Source organism: Gymnoscopelus braueri, assembly GCF_963280865.1.
Source record: "Gymnoscopelus braueri genome assembly, chromosome: 19".
NCBI lineage: Eukaryota > Metazoa > Chordata > Actinopteri > Myctophiformes > Myctophidae > Gymnoscopelus > Gymnoscopelus braueri.
The window spans coordinates 19765927-19779417 of record NC_137621.1 but is presented as its reverse complement, the minus strand read 5'-3'; the positions used below and the strand labels follow the sequence as shown (position 1 = coordinate 19779417).

The window sequence follows — 13491 nt, the reverse complement described above, 5'->3', positions numbered from 1 at the left end:
CGTCCCACTCAGCGCTGTCACATTGGTTTATTACAGTCAAATCCACAGTGCCATGGCTGGACAATGCATGAATGTTTAAATTGCTCAGAATGTCCATTGGCATTACCATCAAGTGGCACATCTAAAGCAGGGAAGGCACAGCACTGTATAGTCTCTCATTCACATTATAATTCATTCACATTCCTCTCTGGTGCTTCTCTACTCTCTCTACATGACTTAGCTTGTACAATATCTCTCCACCTCCCTGGTTTCACGTTGTTAACGAAATGTGTGATGCACAAACTGATGGAGAAATGAGTAGCTTTATGTCAAATATGAAAATCTGAGGATAGAAAGTATTCCTTTGAAACACAGTAGCTGCATGTAATTCACTTTAAAATACAGATTTTGCCACGGGAGTTGATAATTAATTTGATACTAATCTGAGTTTTAGCTGCTGAATATGATCACTCACACACCAGTCGTGATGTTTGTGACATTTTAAATTGATTGAGCCCAGAGCTAGCGCAATATGTGACCCATAAGTTGTATTGTTTGCATCATTAAGCCCCATAGAGTGGAGTGTGTTTGATAATTGCACTTCATTAAAGATGCACTGTGTGAGACAGACTGGGAGCATGTTCTCTGTTATGGGGGCCCAGGAGACATGGCCAGCACAGCTCTGCCCGAGACACGCACACAATAACAGCACAACACAGAACGGTGAAGACTGGATGGTTACAGGCTAAATATAACATCACTTTCATCACCCTCAGCACATATGCACAGGTTTGTCTGGCATCAAACAACAAAAGCATGTATTTTTATCTGCATTGCCTTTCAACACAATAAACTGTAGGCCTGTCACTCTGTACACTTTTATTTACAACTGAAAAAGTCAGCAACTTATGCACATTTACCTATCTGTTTGGTATAATGCATAAATTGTGCATTGACTATTGATTGCCATATATACATTAATGGCTTGCTCCATCAACATGACAACATTGATATAATTCTAACATGTAGCACATTGTTTATTTTCTACTATGTATAAACTGATCGTTCTGTTATGCTGTACATGTAATTAACAGTCCAGAAGGCAGATATTTAAATATCAATATTTACATTCATGCATCCATCTTTTATCTCATATGGGTACATAGTAGGGTATACTGTTTGCTAATACCTGTGCATGTTTCAATGCAACTGTGTGTTTCCAAAATGTAACAGTTTAGCCTATGTCTATATACTATACAGACAGCCATAGAGTACAGCCCATTCTCACACATAACAGTCATCTGATTCTGCACGCATGCACAAACACAGACAGACAGACAGGCAGACAGAAAAATACACACATGCACGCGTGCGCGCGCACACACACGCACACATGTGCACACACACACACACACACACACACACACACACACACACACACACACACACACACACACACACACAAACACGTACAGCTGATACACAGATTCGATGTCAAAAAAGCAGCGTAGCATTGAGTGATGCTCCAATTCAGCTCAGATTCAATTAGAGGGGTGTGGAGGATCTCTGTGACAGCACTAAGTCACACGCATCCCCACTGAGGCCGTCCTCTGTGCAACCTGATCTCTGGCTATTGGCTAAGCCTCCTGTCTCTCACCAGTCACAAGGTCAGCGGTCAGCCCTGGGCTCAATGTCCCTCTATAGTGATGGGCTAAAGAACTTGTAGACAGATAGGAAAATGAAGATTGTCAAATCCAGACAAGAACATGGTTGAAGGCATCGAGATGAGCCCTAGAACCCAGGCCTCTGAAATGACGAGATATATAAGGGCTAATTCAGACGTCTCGAATTTTTCTCTGCAACGTTTTAACCCACTTAGACCTGAGGCCATTTCTAAAAACGCCTTCTAAATCCTGACCTTTTTTAATGTTGCTATATATGTACAGTAGGCTACTGTACATAGCAACAACTACCCCAAAAGGGGTTCCCGTATTGAAAGATATAGTTACGTATCACGTTAGACCGTTCACGGTCTAAATGGGTTAATGCTTAATCTATGCTTTGGCGTACAATGGTGTTGTGACGTGTCGCACGTAAATAGCAGATCTAATAGCAGATCTACAAGCAGATCTACAAGCAGATCTACAAGCAGATCTACAAGCCGACAAAGGCAGATCTAAAAGCTCACAACACATCGCATCCGTGATGCGTTGTGAGCTTGTAAATCGGCTGTTTTCGGCACATAAAGCATAAATCAAGCTTAAAATGGTTTTGTCTCGTCGCAAATCTTTGGTCTGAACTAGTCTTAACAAAAGAAACCGCACAAGCACATCTAGTGTTTTGGGAGCTTGTGCTTAAATTAAACAAGGAAAAAAAACTAATGGGGGAGTTCTGCTGCAGACTGCAGTATGGAAATAATGTTTGGAAAACACACATTCACATAGCACATCAGAGGTTCCCTGACTTGTTTTAGTGAAGTCTCAGGGAAGCAGAGAAAGGCATATCAAACAGCCAGAGACAAAACAAGTGACACCAAAACTCTTTGCAGAGCAAGCGCGTTTTCTGCAACAGTGTCTCAAACTGACAGCGGGCTTAAAGCATTGGAGCATCACAAATGAATTATATGGTTTATGAATAATTCACTTAAAAAACGAGCTATCAAGAAATAAAATGAATTCATCAGTCAAGATATGAATAACTAAAGGGACAGCATTTGTATTTTTTTTGTTTTTTTTTGTAAGTAAAAAAATAAAATTCATAGATAAGTAAATAAATAGATGGATGGATGAATATATATTACATTGAGCCTAAGTCCTCAATTTCAGTGCTGGGATGTAAAATAAACATGACATCATTATACTGATGTTCATCCTGTTATTTATGTTTTTGTAAATTGCATAGTCAGATGAAAAACTTCCACATCCCAAACCCAGGACCAGCAGTATAGCTGTGCCCCTTTCCGAACCTCCACAAATGTAAAACAAAACAGTGTGAGGAATATTAAAAAAAAGACAAAAAAAAGAAGAAAACAAATGTTGCATTCTCCATAAAAACTGCATGCACGTTATTTATTGTGTGGTGGTCTGTCTAGCTAGCACACCAATGGGACTGCTGTATTGTCTGTTGTTCCATTGCAGTGTGCGAGGTCTGGGTCTGCAGTAAACTGGCAAACAGTCCCACTCCAGCAAGCAGCCAACCAGCCTGTCAGCAACACTTGCTGTTACAGAAAGCATAATGTTCAGCCTGCTGTGCCACTTCTGACACCACAGGGGGGTTTGTTGCTCTTTCTCTCCATCCGTTCACACAGATTTCTCTTTCTCTCTCTCTCTGACTTCAGCTTCTTTTTTTCTCTCTCTCTCTCTTTCTCGAGCTGGATGAGCGTCTTCAAGTCCAGGCAATGCACAGAGAGACGAGGGAACGAACGGTGTATGCGTTTAGGAAACCTCCGGTAAACCCCATTTGCATTCTGGATGAGAGGGAATTGTTTGTATTAGGGGTAAGGTGACAGATGGTAGTAGTGATGTCACTTCCAGCGTCTGTCAGCTGACAGTCTATACCACAGTGTTGTTGGTGCCTATGGTCTTCTTGTTGCGGATGCTCATGGCGTACTCCCCGCGACTGGTTCCGTTCTCTTCTTTCCGTAGTGGTTTCCTGTGGACAAACATTTTTCACATAAGTGAGAGGAAGAAATTCCTGACACAAGAGATTGTGCGTTGTATTCTTCCCCAGTAAAAGGCTGTGTCATTAAACAGAGTTTCTAGCCTGTTAACCTTTAGGCTGATTTGATTCCCCTGGCTGCTCTGTGTGGATGCGCTGGTCTCAGCCATCCCGTCTAATAAGCTCAACGTTAAAAGGTCACTTTGCTCTTAGATCCATGAAGGGAGACGGGAGGGATGGATACATCGCAACACGGGGGACATGGCAATTAAATGGACGGTCGCTAGATACAATTTTCCCCCCACTAAGTGATGTGTGTATCTGTGCGCAAGTCCAAATTGGCTTGTAAATTACGTCAATACATAACCTCATGTGAAATTCCCTGTAATACTTTCCTACTTTCCTTTCTGAGAGTTCTTTCTAATGAAAAAAAAGTCACAACACATGATCCTCTTGCCTGTCATTGGTCTGTGAAGAGCAGCATCATTCAATGCTACCCTTTTTATGCACCCCTCAGTGCTTTTGCGGTTATTATATTTGTCCAGTGTACTGTGGCTTCTGCGCCGACCCCCTCAGCTGCTCTCCCCTGCTCGGGCTTATGTAACTCAGAGACAGATCTGAATACAGTTAGTACAGTTATTGTCCCACTCAACACTGTACAGTGCCCTCGCTGGTACAGAGGACCCTTAAGCTACATCTTAGCTCAGTGTCTCCTGCCCTCTACTCTGAAAGCTACGGCTGGCGAGTCTGACTTGACGGACAGTCATTCTCAGTCCAGTTGGACACAAGCCTCTTCCCCTCATAGCATAGGGGAGCTAACATCCCTACTGTAAGTATTTACACATTTAACTACAGCAGTAGTTCCCAACCTTTAATCGTTTAGAGCACCCCTTTTTATATCAGACAAAAGCTGAGAAAGCCCCCCCCCCCCCTACACACACACACACACACGCACACAAACACTCGATTCCCTATATGCTTCATTGTACATCAAATAGCGAGTAGGTACTTAGATTAGATCTGCTATTTTCTCATAGACGTGCTCATTTTTGGCAAATGCTCACCTATTGTCACCGAATGTTCACATATTATGACATGCCCAGAATAGGAATGCTATTTTTCATAAAAATATAATTGTGTTGCGTTAAATTGCGTTATTACAGTTTAAAATGTTAAAATGTACCTCAAGCCCCCCCTCCCAGGTTTTGAAGCACTGAACGCAGTACCATAATCAGTTTGGTACAACATAAATGTGATAAAAGCCTTATGAACAATTTCAGTTTTCAGTATATAGTTATGAGCCACATAGTATAAAAACATAAATCTTTGTAACTTTTCACTGTAATACCGAAGACTAGAGTAATTCATGCATTCTCTCTCCCCTCTCCGTCTGTCTGTCTGTCTGTCTGCGTCTTTGGTCTGAGTCTGTTCCTATTGAAGATGATGGATGACAACAAGTAACGCCCTGCATGATGCATATGAATAACGGTGCCCCAGAATAACTGACAGGTATCACAGCTTAGTCACAGCCATCGCTCACACAAAAGTCACGGCGCTGCCTCTTCTACAGGGATAAGAGTTTGACTTATTAGCGCCTAGTAAGGCTGTAAACAAAATGTGAGGCTGTAAGTAAGTCCTATGGGAGTCCTTCATCTGGCGGGATTTGACGACGAAGGCCACCCAGGACATGCATTTGCTCTGTCCCCGTGGGACCAGGGGGAAGCCTGGGAAAGGAAACTGCCCAGCCCTGGGGTGGAAACACATCCTCCTGCTGCAGGGAAGATGATTGGTTGATATGAGCTGCAGCAGGGGGAGTTGGGATATACCAGGGTTTTCTCTAAGGGACAGCGCTGTCTTGTTTACAGCAAGGCTGGGAATTCTCCTCCTCTGAGAAAAGAAAGTGGTACGTGCTAACAAGATAGATATTCATTCAACGCGGTATAGCAGCTCCCCCTCAATAAGAGTAAAAAAAAGCACTGTCATTTTTCGGTCGTTTTAAGTAGAGGCTGTGCTTCTCCAGTGTCCTCAGTATCACAGATAAACAGAAGGGATACCAGGGACCCGTGGTCAGATGAGTGCCATAGGACCTGTGTAAAAGGTTATGCAACCTATTACACAGGTCAGATAATATTGTATTCTATATGTTGCTGTATACAGTCTAATCTTTCCACTCTGAGATAGACTGAGTATTTTAACCTGCAGTTAGAAAAGGCCTGGGTAGAATTTAATTAACATTTTCTACATTAAGCAAAAACAAGCCTGGGGAGTGAACAAAGTACAGAGAGTGTGAAAAACATGTGCTGATACAGCAGCTAACAAATCAGCAAAGCTAAAGTTCCACTACATGCTGAACTAGCGCCACGACCGTCTTCATTACTTAACCAGTTAAACCCTATACATAGTTGACTGGAGTGCCCCTGGGGTCTATACTAGGCCCCACCTTTTCCCCCTCTACACTAAATATATCTTCACCTATAGCCGATCTATAATCTCACATGTTGCAATGCATTTCCAGAAATGTTCACCCAGAATAGGGACCCTATACGGTTCATGCGGTTAAGTTGACTTAACGTGTCAACCTGATTAGTTTTTGGTTTCATTCTTGATTGATGTACTTATAACAGACCACACCCTTAACGCACCTGCCTGTACTCGAGTGATCATGATGTGACCCCTTCCCTATGTATTTGACATGATTTCACACGCTTACCATTACTGCCTGACTTGAAACGCGTTGCTGAGTAGTCTGTAAGATTAGATTAGATTGTTTGTTTGTCTGCCTAAACAAGAAGTTGTAAAAAGAATAGCTGTTTGACAGTATCTATTCTTTTGCATTGTACAGCGGTCTCCCTCCTCAATTGTTTTTGCATTGGATTTTTGCCTCCTTGGGAACCCTAGGACTCTCCACTTTTTGGGGTGGCAACTTAACATGTCACAGGATAAAACTTGGCCACCAAAAACAATTGTTGTGGATGATTTGGCAGAATGTATTTCTGAGGAGACACTGCAGTTTAACTGCGTGCAAAAGAACCAAAACAGAGTGGAAAACATTGACCTTTTCATCGAATGGCTGCATAGCAACAAAGAAGAGTTATGCCACACCTTCCATGTTCTCAGTCAACTGTCCCCACACTGTCGGGGAATCCCAGTAAGTGCTTTTTTCTTTTTTTGTGTGTGAATAGATAATATTATGTGTAATAAAAAAATTACCATCCAGCTCATATTATCCAATCTAATCACAGGAGCATCACCCGTCGGTTCGATAAACTCGGATTTCAGTGCCTGGAAAACAGACTATGACCACCCATCTTTCACTCTTTTAACAAAACTATTTAGTTCAATTGTTACAAAGGTCATATGCACTATTCACTACACTTGCATTTTATGAAGGACTATACAGTATAGGCTAATGTAGGCTACAATATCTTCTGGAAAGAAAATGGACAGTGAAACAACTCTGGCCTTCACATAGTTTGATTTACAACATAATTTATTTGATTGGCAATTTAATAGGATAACACAGGATACCACAGATTCGAATCCCTTGTTTTTTAAGCGTATCAGTTTGGTAGCCAAGCGAACACCACTAATGTGTCAGGAAATAGGTGTAATTTTAAAACGGTATCAAAGGTGTGGTTTAATGACATTTTCTCTGTCCAGACTAAAACGCAATCCTAGAATTTAAAAACGTTTTGAGTTTGGGGACACTAGGCTAAAATGTAGCAAAGGTTATGCATTTTCAAACTAAAACGTATTTGTGTGGATGTAGCCTTGATGTTTTGATAGCATGGCTGTAATTCCATACATGGTATTGACACGACTCCCACTGTCACCATTCTTACTAATCCTACCTGACCTTTTAACTGACGATTACTTAGCCTTTAGTGACACAGAGGATACCAGACACCTTGCTAATGTTTTGAATCCACTCTGAAGACTGGTCACAAAATGGAGCACTTACTCAAGTTACAGTAAATTAGTTTGAAAACAATGACACCGCAATATGTGGGCCGCCAACTCTGTGGGTAGGGCGTCCCACTCCACTTAATGTATTGAAGTGAAAACGGGCGTGGCATTCTGAGTCTGTCTGCTTAACAGATCCAATAATGTAGGTTGATTGCTGATGTTGCTTCGGGCCAACACACAGGGCAGACCATTTGGGCCTCACACCGACCTCTACCCAGGCTGTCAATAATAGATGCCATGCTGTTGACACACGGCAGGTGGCTACACAACACTTCACAGGTTAGATGAATATTTTATATCAAAGCTGTGCGATCACAGCACACATTCCCGTTTGAAGTTTTGGGAATGGATTGTGATGAAATTGGGACATGTGTTGAGCTGTTTACAATTACTCCAACCATCTGGATATTAGAGTAGGCCTAACATGCTTCGGGTTCAAAGAAAAGTATTCCCCACAACAACATTGTTGTTGTGAAACACCGGTAAGCAGACACTGCTTACCTGTTTTGAAAGTGCTGGCTTGGTAATTGATGGAGATAAGAATAGAGTAATTAATAATATATTGCCAAATATTGTATTATAAACCACTTTGCTTCACAAAGACATTAAGCTATCTTTTTGTGTTCCTGAATTGTCTTCATATATTGTAGTTGGACAGGTCCAGTTGTGATATATATATATATTTTTTTCTTTCTTTATTTACCCAGGGTAGTAGCTGAGCACAAGTGCTCAATTTCAGCAACGCCCTGCACATAGAAACACACAGACAGACAGACACATTAAAACCTGGGAGCTGACAACCACAGTCTTATGCTGTTGGCCACTAAGCAGCTCCACTGGAGCAGTTGGGGTTCAGTGCCTTGCTCAAGGGCACTTCAGCGGTGTCGGGAAGTGGTGAACATTCACTTCCCCAACTGATCATCTCAACTGGACCTGTCCAACTACAATATATGAAGACAATTCAGGTTGCACTTTGTTTGTTTAGGCTCCGTGGATGGCCGGCATCCTGGGTATCATGTCTTTAGATTTTTGATGGGACAGCAACACTGAAACACAACATGCGTCTGAATCCTCTTTATGCTCGCGCACATACTGTACTACCGGCTTCCGTAGTCTCTGGATTCCACTCAATAGAATTGTATGGAATGTTTTTTGTTTTGTTTTTGTTTTGTTTTTCACAAACCCATTGCCTCTGACGGATGACTGGAAGACAAAGATTAGAAAATATAACAAAAGGCCTGCAGGACTGAGAGGCCTGCAGAGCAAGCTCTTATAGTGTCTCTGCTGCGCAGGGCTTGGCAATTGGCCAACCGATTTTCATTGGGAAAGCCCTGAGCAGTGAGGGTCTGGAAGAGCTATATATAACTGCCTCTGTTTTTCTAGCTGACAAACCCTCTCGTACATTGTTATTGACTAAGACACCCAATTACCGCCTTCCCCTGCTTTGGTAGACAACATTTTTATCTGTCTTATACCCTCTCTTCCGCTCAGGATGGATGGATGATTAGGGCATCCATGACACATTCCAATCAATTTTTATGCTCCACAGTATTTTTTTTTCTTGGGCTGGTTTCCTATTGGCTGCAGACTTAATGAATGTCTAATGAGGCCAGTCTGACTGGACCTGTGCATTTTCCCCTACTCATTCTGAGGGGAAGGCAGTTTGGCGTGGCAGAGTCTGCAGTCACAGTGCTCACAAGAGCTTCAGGACACGACCTGCTTGCATGTATAAAAGATGTGGCCTGCGACTGAATGACTGCGCAAATTAATTCATAAATAATGACTTGGGTTTGGGGCTACAGCAGCCCGTATTGCAACAACACTTCCCTAACGCTGCTGCATTAAAAAAGGTGCCCCTTGGCTACGGAGGGGGCTGGAGAATTGCCATAATGAATTCCTGAGCCAACCACCCATTACTTCCGCTGCCTGACTTTGCCTATTTGTTGTTTAAGGAAAGGAGAAAAGGAATTCTACCGAGGCCAGCCACATCTAGCATGCTCTCTTCACACACAATTTCATAAATAACATTATTTCCCAAATTGCGAATGCACATTTATGGTTATTCTCATATGGGCTTGAGACACTTGTTTATTCTATGTCTTATACAGTGTGTAAATATGCCAAGATGATGAATATGTGTATGTGTATGTGTAAGTGCGTATGCATCTGTGTGTTGGTGGTTGTGGGGTGGGGTGTGGGGTGCAGAAAAGTGTGCTCATATTTTCTCCATGCCAGTCTGTACATTGCTTTTAGACAGATGTGTGTATGTGCTAAATGTCTGTGAACAGCTACATGTGTGTTGGAATTTATGTGTGATACAGTGCTGGCTGAATGTCAGATAGGGAATTGGGTCTTGGTTCGGCTGCAGGCTAAAACCTCACGCGGCTTTTTCTCTAATAAGCCAAACCAAATAGGGGCAAATAGCTAGCGTTGCATTGACAGGGCCATGGGATTCCTTTGGTAGTAGATCTTTCCCTCACTTTCACATCATCCTGTTGCCATTCAAAATAATATTAGGACAATTAAGCAATTTCAAATCATCAATGCTGAGAAATTGTATTTTGGCATCTTGGAAGCTAACATTTTTACACTACTATTTATTTGTTTTTACAAAGTTGAATGAACATTCATTGCCATCATGTATTAGTTGATGTCATCAACTAATACATTATACAACTCAGTGCCCCATCCTCACTTACCACTGAAACCCATTTCCATTATCTAACCTTTGACCTTAGTGTGACCCAGCAGGGTTATGACAGGGTCACCGTATCCTTATGTGACATTCTCAGGTAAAGCGTTATGCAAGAGACATACTGTAGCACAGTCACACATGGGTTCGGTCTCAAATGAGTAACCTTGAGTAAGATGGCAAGGACAGCATGCCATGCATAATTACTTTAAAATTGTATATGCTTTTAGCACATATTAGAACGGGAAAACAAGACTAACCACATTCAGTCTGGCATCCCTATTTTGGGCATGCCATTACAGGCAAAAGAAATCTAAAATTGTGAAAATAACAGAACTACAGATCTGCGATGCGTTGTGAGCTTTCACAATACCATTGTATGACGAAGTACAAACAGGGCTTAAGTGGTTAAACTACATCAGTAGATTAGAGGGAATCAGAGAAACGGAAACAGAATGGTCATCGAACCTCTTGATGGCCTTGTAGCAGATGATGATGGCTGACAGGAGGAAGACAGCTGAAGCACAGCCCACCGTTCCAAGCACTATTATCTCCATCCCCATCCACCAGGGCCTCAACAAGGGCACAGTGGGATCTACCACTGAGAGAGAGAGAGAGAGAGAGAGAGAGAGAGAGAGAGAGAGAGAGAGAGAGAGAGAGAGAGAGAGAGAGAGAGAGAGAGAGAATTAAAGTGCAGGGAGACATGGGTGTAGAGAGTAGAGAAAGTGGATCGAAGAGAAAACAGTTAATGGACAAAGACACACCACATTGCTAGACACCGATATTACCGTGTCCATTGCTTTTGAGTCTACATGTAAAATGCATATTATATCCATCATACTTCTTAACCACTTAAACGCTATATACTAGCCCCCTAATTCTTTCCCTCTACACCAAATCTCTTAACTGAAAATAGCCACGCTACAAACTGACAACGCTTCACTGCAGCACATTGTGAGCTTGTAGATCACCTATTTTCGCAGAGAGTTTACCCCAGAATAGGGATGCTAATGCTAGGGTTCAAGTGGTTAAGACAATTCAGTCACAGCGTGATGAAGATTCCCCCCCAACCTGTGTTTAATAGCTCAAAGGCGCCATGCATTGATTCATTGTACTGTAACTGTCCATAATAGAGCACAAGTGATTTTTCCACGCCTGCTCTCACAAAAGTATAGGGAACAGGGAAGCATCAATGTCTCCTCGCCTGTTGTGTAGAACTTAGGCTCAATGTTCAGAGATATCTAAGCCGACACTATGAATCATTTAAGGTCCTGTCAGCCTTTCTTACACCAGCACTCCTGGTCCATGCCACACCTCCTGCGCTTTCACACTTTACACTGTCAAATCCTCAGTATTCATTTCATGCCAAAAGTGTGCGAATGGAACCAAACAGGTCCGTTTGTTTCCATTTGCTCACTCTCAGGGTGAAATTAACACTGAGGATTTTACTGTGTAGACGTGTGGTACAGGACCACTCACTGTGAACCCTGCACATCTTCACGTGCACCCGCGTCTACTGTGCCTGCAATGGAGTTGCAGAACTTTCCTGTCCATTCGTTGCTCTTCTGTTTATCTCGAGTTATCTCTTTAATATTGTGTGTACAATCTGTCTGTCTTTCTGTATAACCTATCGATGTATCTATCCATCTAATCTGTCTGTCTGTGGCTCTCTGCTCCCTCCTTCTCTATCACACTGTGAGAGGACCCAGTAAAAAAAATCTAGTTTTGCCTTAAAACATAAACACGCTGCGTTCACAGTGCTGCTGTGTTATGAATGGGATATGTTTTACACCATGGCAACAAATCACCCTTTAGTAACGCCGTAAAAAAAATAGCTTCCAGCACAGCAGATTTCTACCAAGAAAATGACAAGGCATGGCTCCCTCCAGCACAGCACAGCACAGTACAGTACAGCACGTCATAAGTCACTATGAATCTAAAAGCTCCTCTCAGGCAAACTTCCGTTTAATCCTGCGTTTTGTCAACGGCTGTAGGATTTAATTCAGTCAGTGGTAAGGATCTACTTCATTGTGATAAAGCTCACTCCTTTGAAGGGACACAGTAAAATCCAGAGTGTTAATTTAACTCTGGATGTGTAATAATGGACCTGTGTGGGTCGATTTTTCCACTGTCACTGTTTAATTAACACTGCAGATTTTACTGTGGACTTGTGAACCATTTTTAGCGCATACAGTAGACTCTTACTTAACGGTGCCAGTTCCTCTCTTTTTCTTTTTCAAACTTTTTGCGGATAGATATGGTCTCAGTCATTGTCCCCGTTTTTATGCCTGTTATGCATATTTATTGCCTACTTATAGTTTAAAGCTAAATGTAACCATTGTGCAGAATGGAATGGTGCTAATAAAAGAAAACAGACTTTACAGTGGACAGAAATTGCAACATTTACGCAGCTCTACAGTTTACACTGGGAAACTCCGTAAATCTCACTAAGTGCAGATTATTCATGTTTGCCTCTGCTTGCTCTTTGCAAACACTTCCTTCAACGCCTTTAAAACAGCCAACTACTGAGTCTTAACCATATTTGGACATTCAAACGCCCACCTTAGATAGAGGACAGTCAGGTGGTCCTGGCAGTATTTATGCAGTGACCTTGACAACAATCACAAAGAGGTCCGTAACTGTCCATTCATAGGTGGATCACATGGTGAGTCATGCTTAACCCATTAAGGCCCGAGGACCGATTCTACAAATGCCTTCTAAATCAGTAGTTCTCAAACTTTTCCGTGCCAAGGACCCCCAAAAATGATATGTATTTGGCCGCGGACCCCCCACCTGAACATGTTTTGTGCCAGGGACCCACAGAAGAGAAGATTTGTGTTAAAACATTCAAGCTTATCAAAAATTGTCAAGATCCATTGTCTATACCAAATTTTAAATCATGTTTGCGTGTTTGTTTGTCTGGTCCGTTTCTTTATTCCACTGTATTTTTACAGAATATTTGTATCTATCTTTGGAAAAAGGAAAATATGACAGCAATAACAACATGGGGGGAGGGTTGGGGAAAGGGAGAAAATGAAAAAAATGTCTGACTGCCAACATGTCTATTCTATGTGACTCTAATAAAGATATTTATTTAAAAAAAATATCAAGATTTTTCTAAAATGTAAAAAAATGGCTTGTATATCTGCAATTTTTGAGAACTACTGTTCTAAACCACTGTTCTAAATCCTAAGAGT

At 41.9% G+C, this 13491-nt stretch overlaps 1 protein-coding gene across 1 annotated transcript in view; it reads right to left on the bottom strand.

Annotated features, from left to right (window-relative positions):
• Positions 1-911: 911 nt before the first annotated feature.
• The window catches only part of prima1 (proline rich membrane anchor 1), a 16087-nt gene continuing 3507 nt past the window's right edge, over positions 912-13491 (bottom strand). Inside the window, exons 3-4 of the mRNA XM_080414611.1 lie at positions 10763-10895; positions 912-3630 (exon numbers count right to left, since the gene is read on the bottom strand). Coding sequence (XP_080270737.1) covers positions 3531-3630; positions 10763-10895 — 233 coding nt within the window. The 3' untranslated portion in view covers positions 912-3530. The remainder of the gene's footprint in view (positions 3631-10762; positions 10896-13491) is intronic.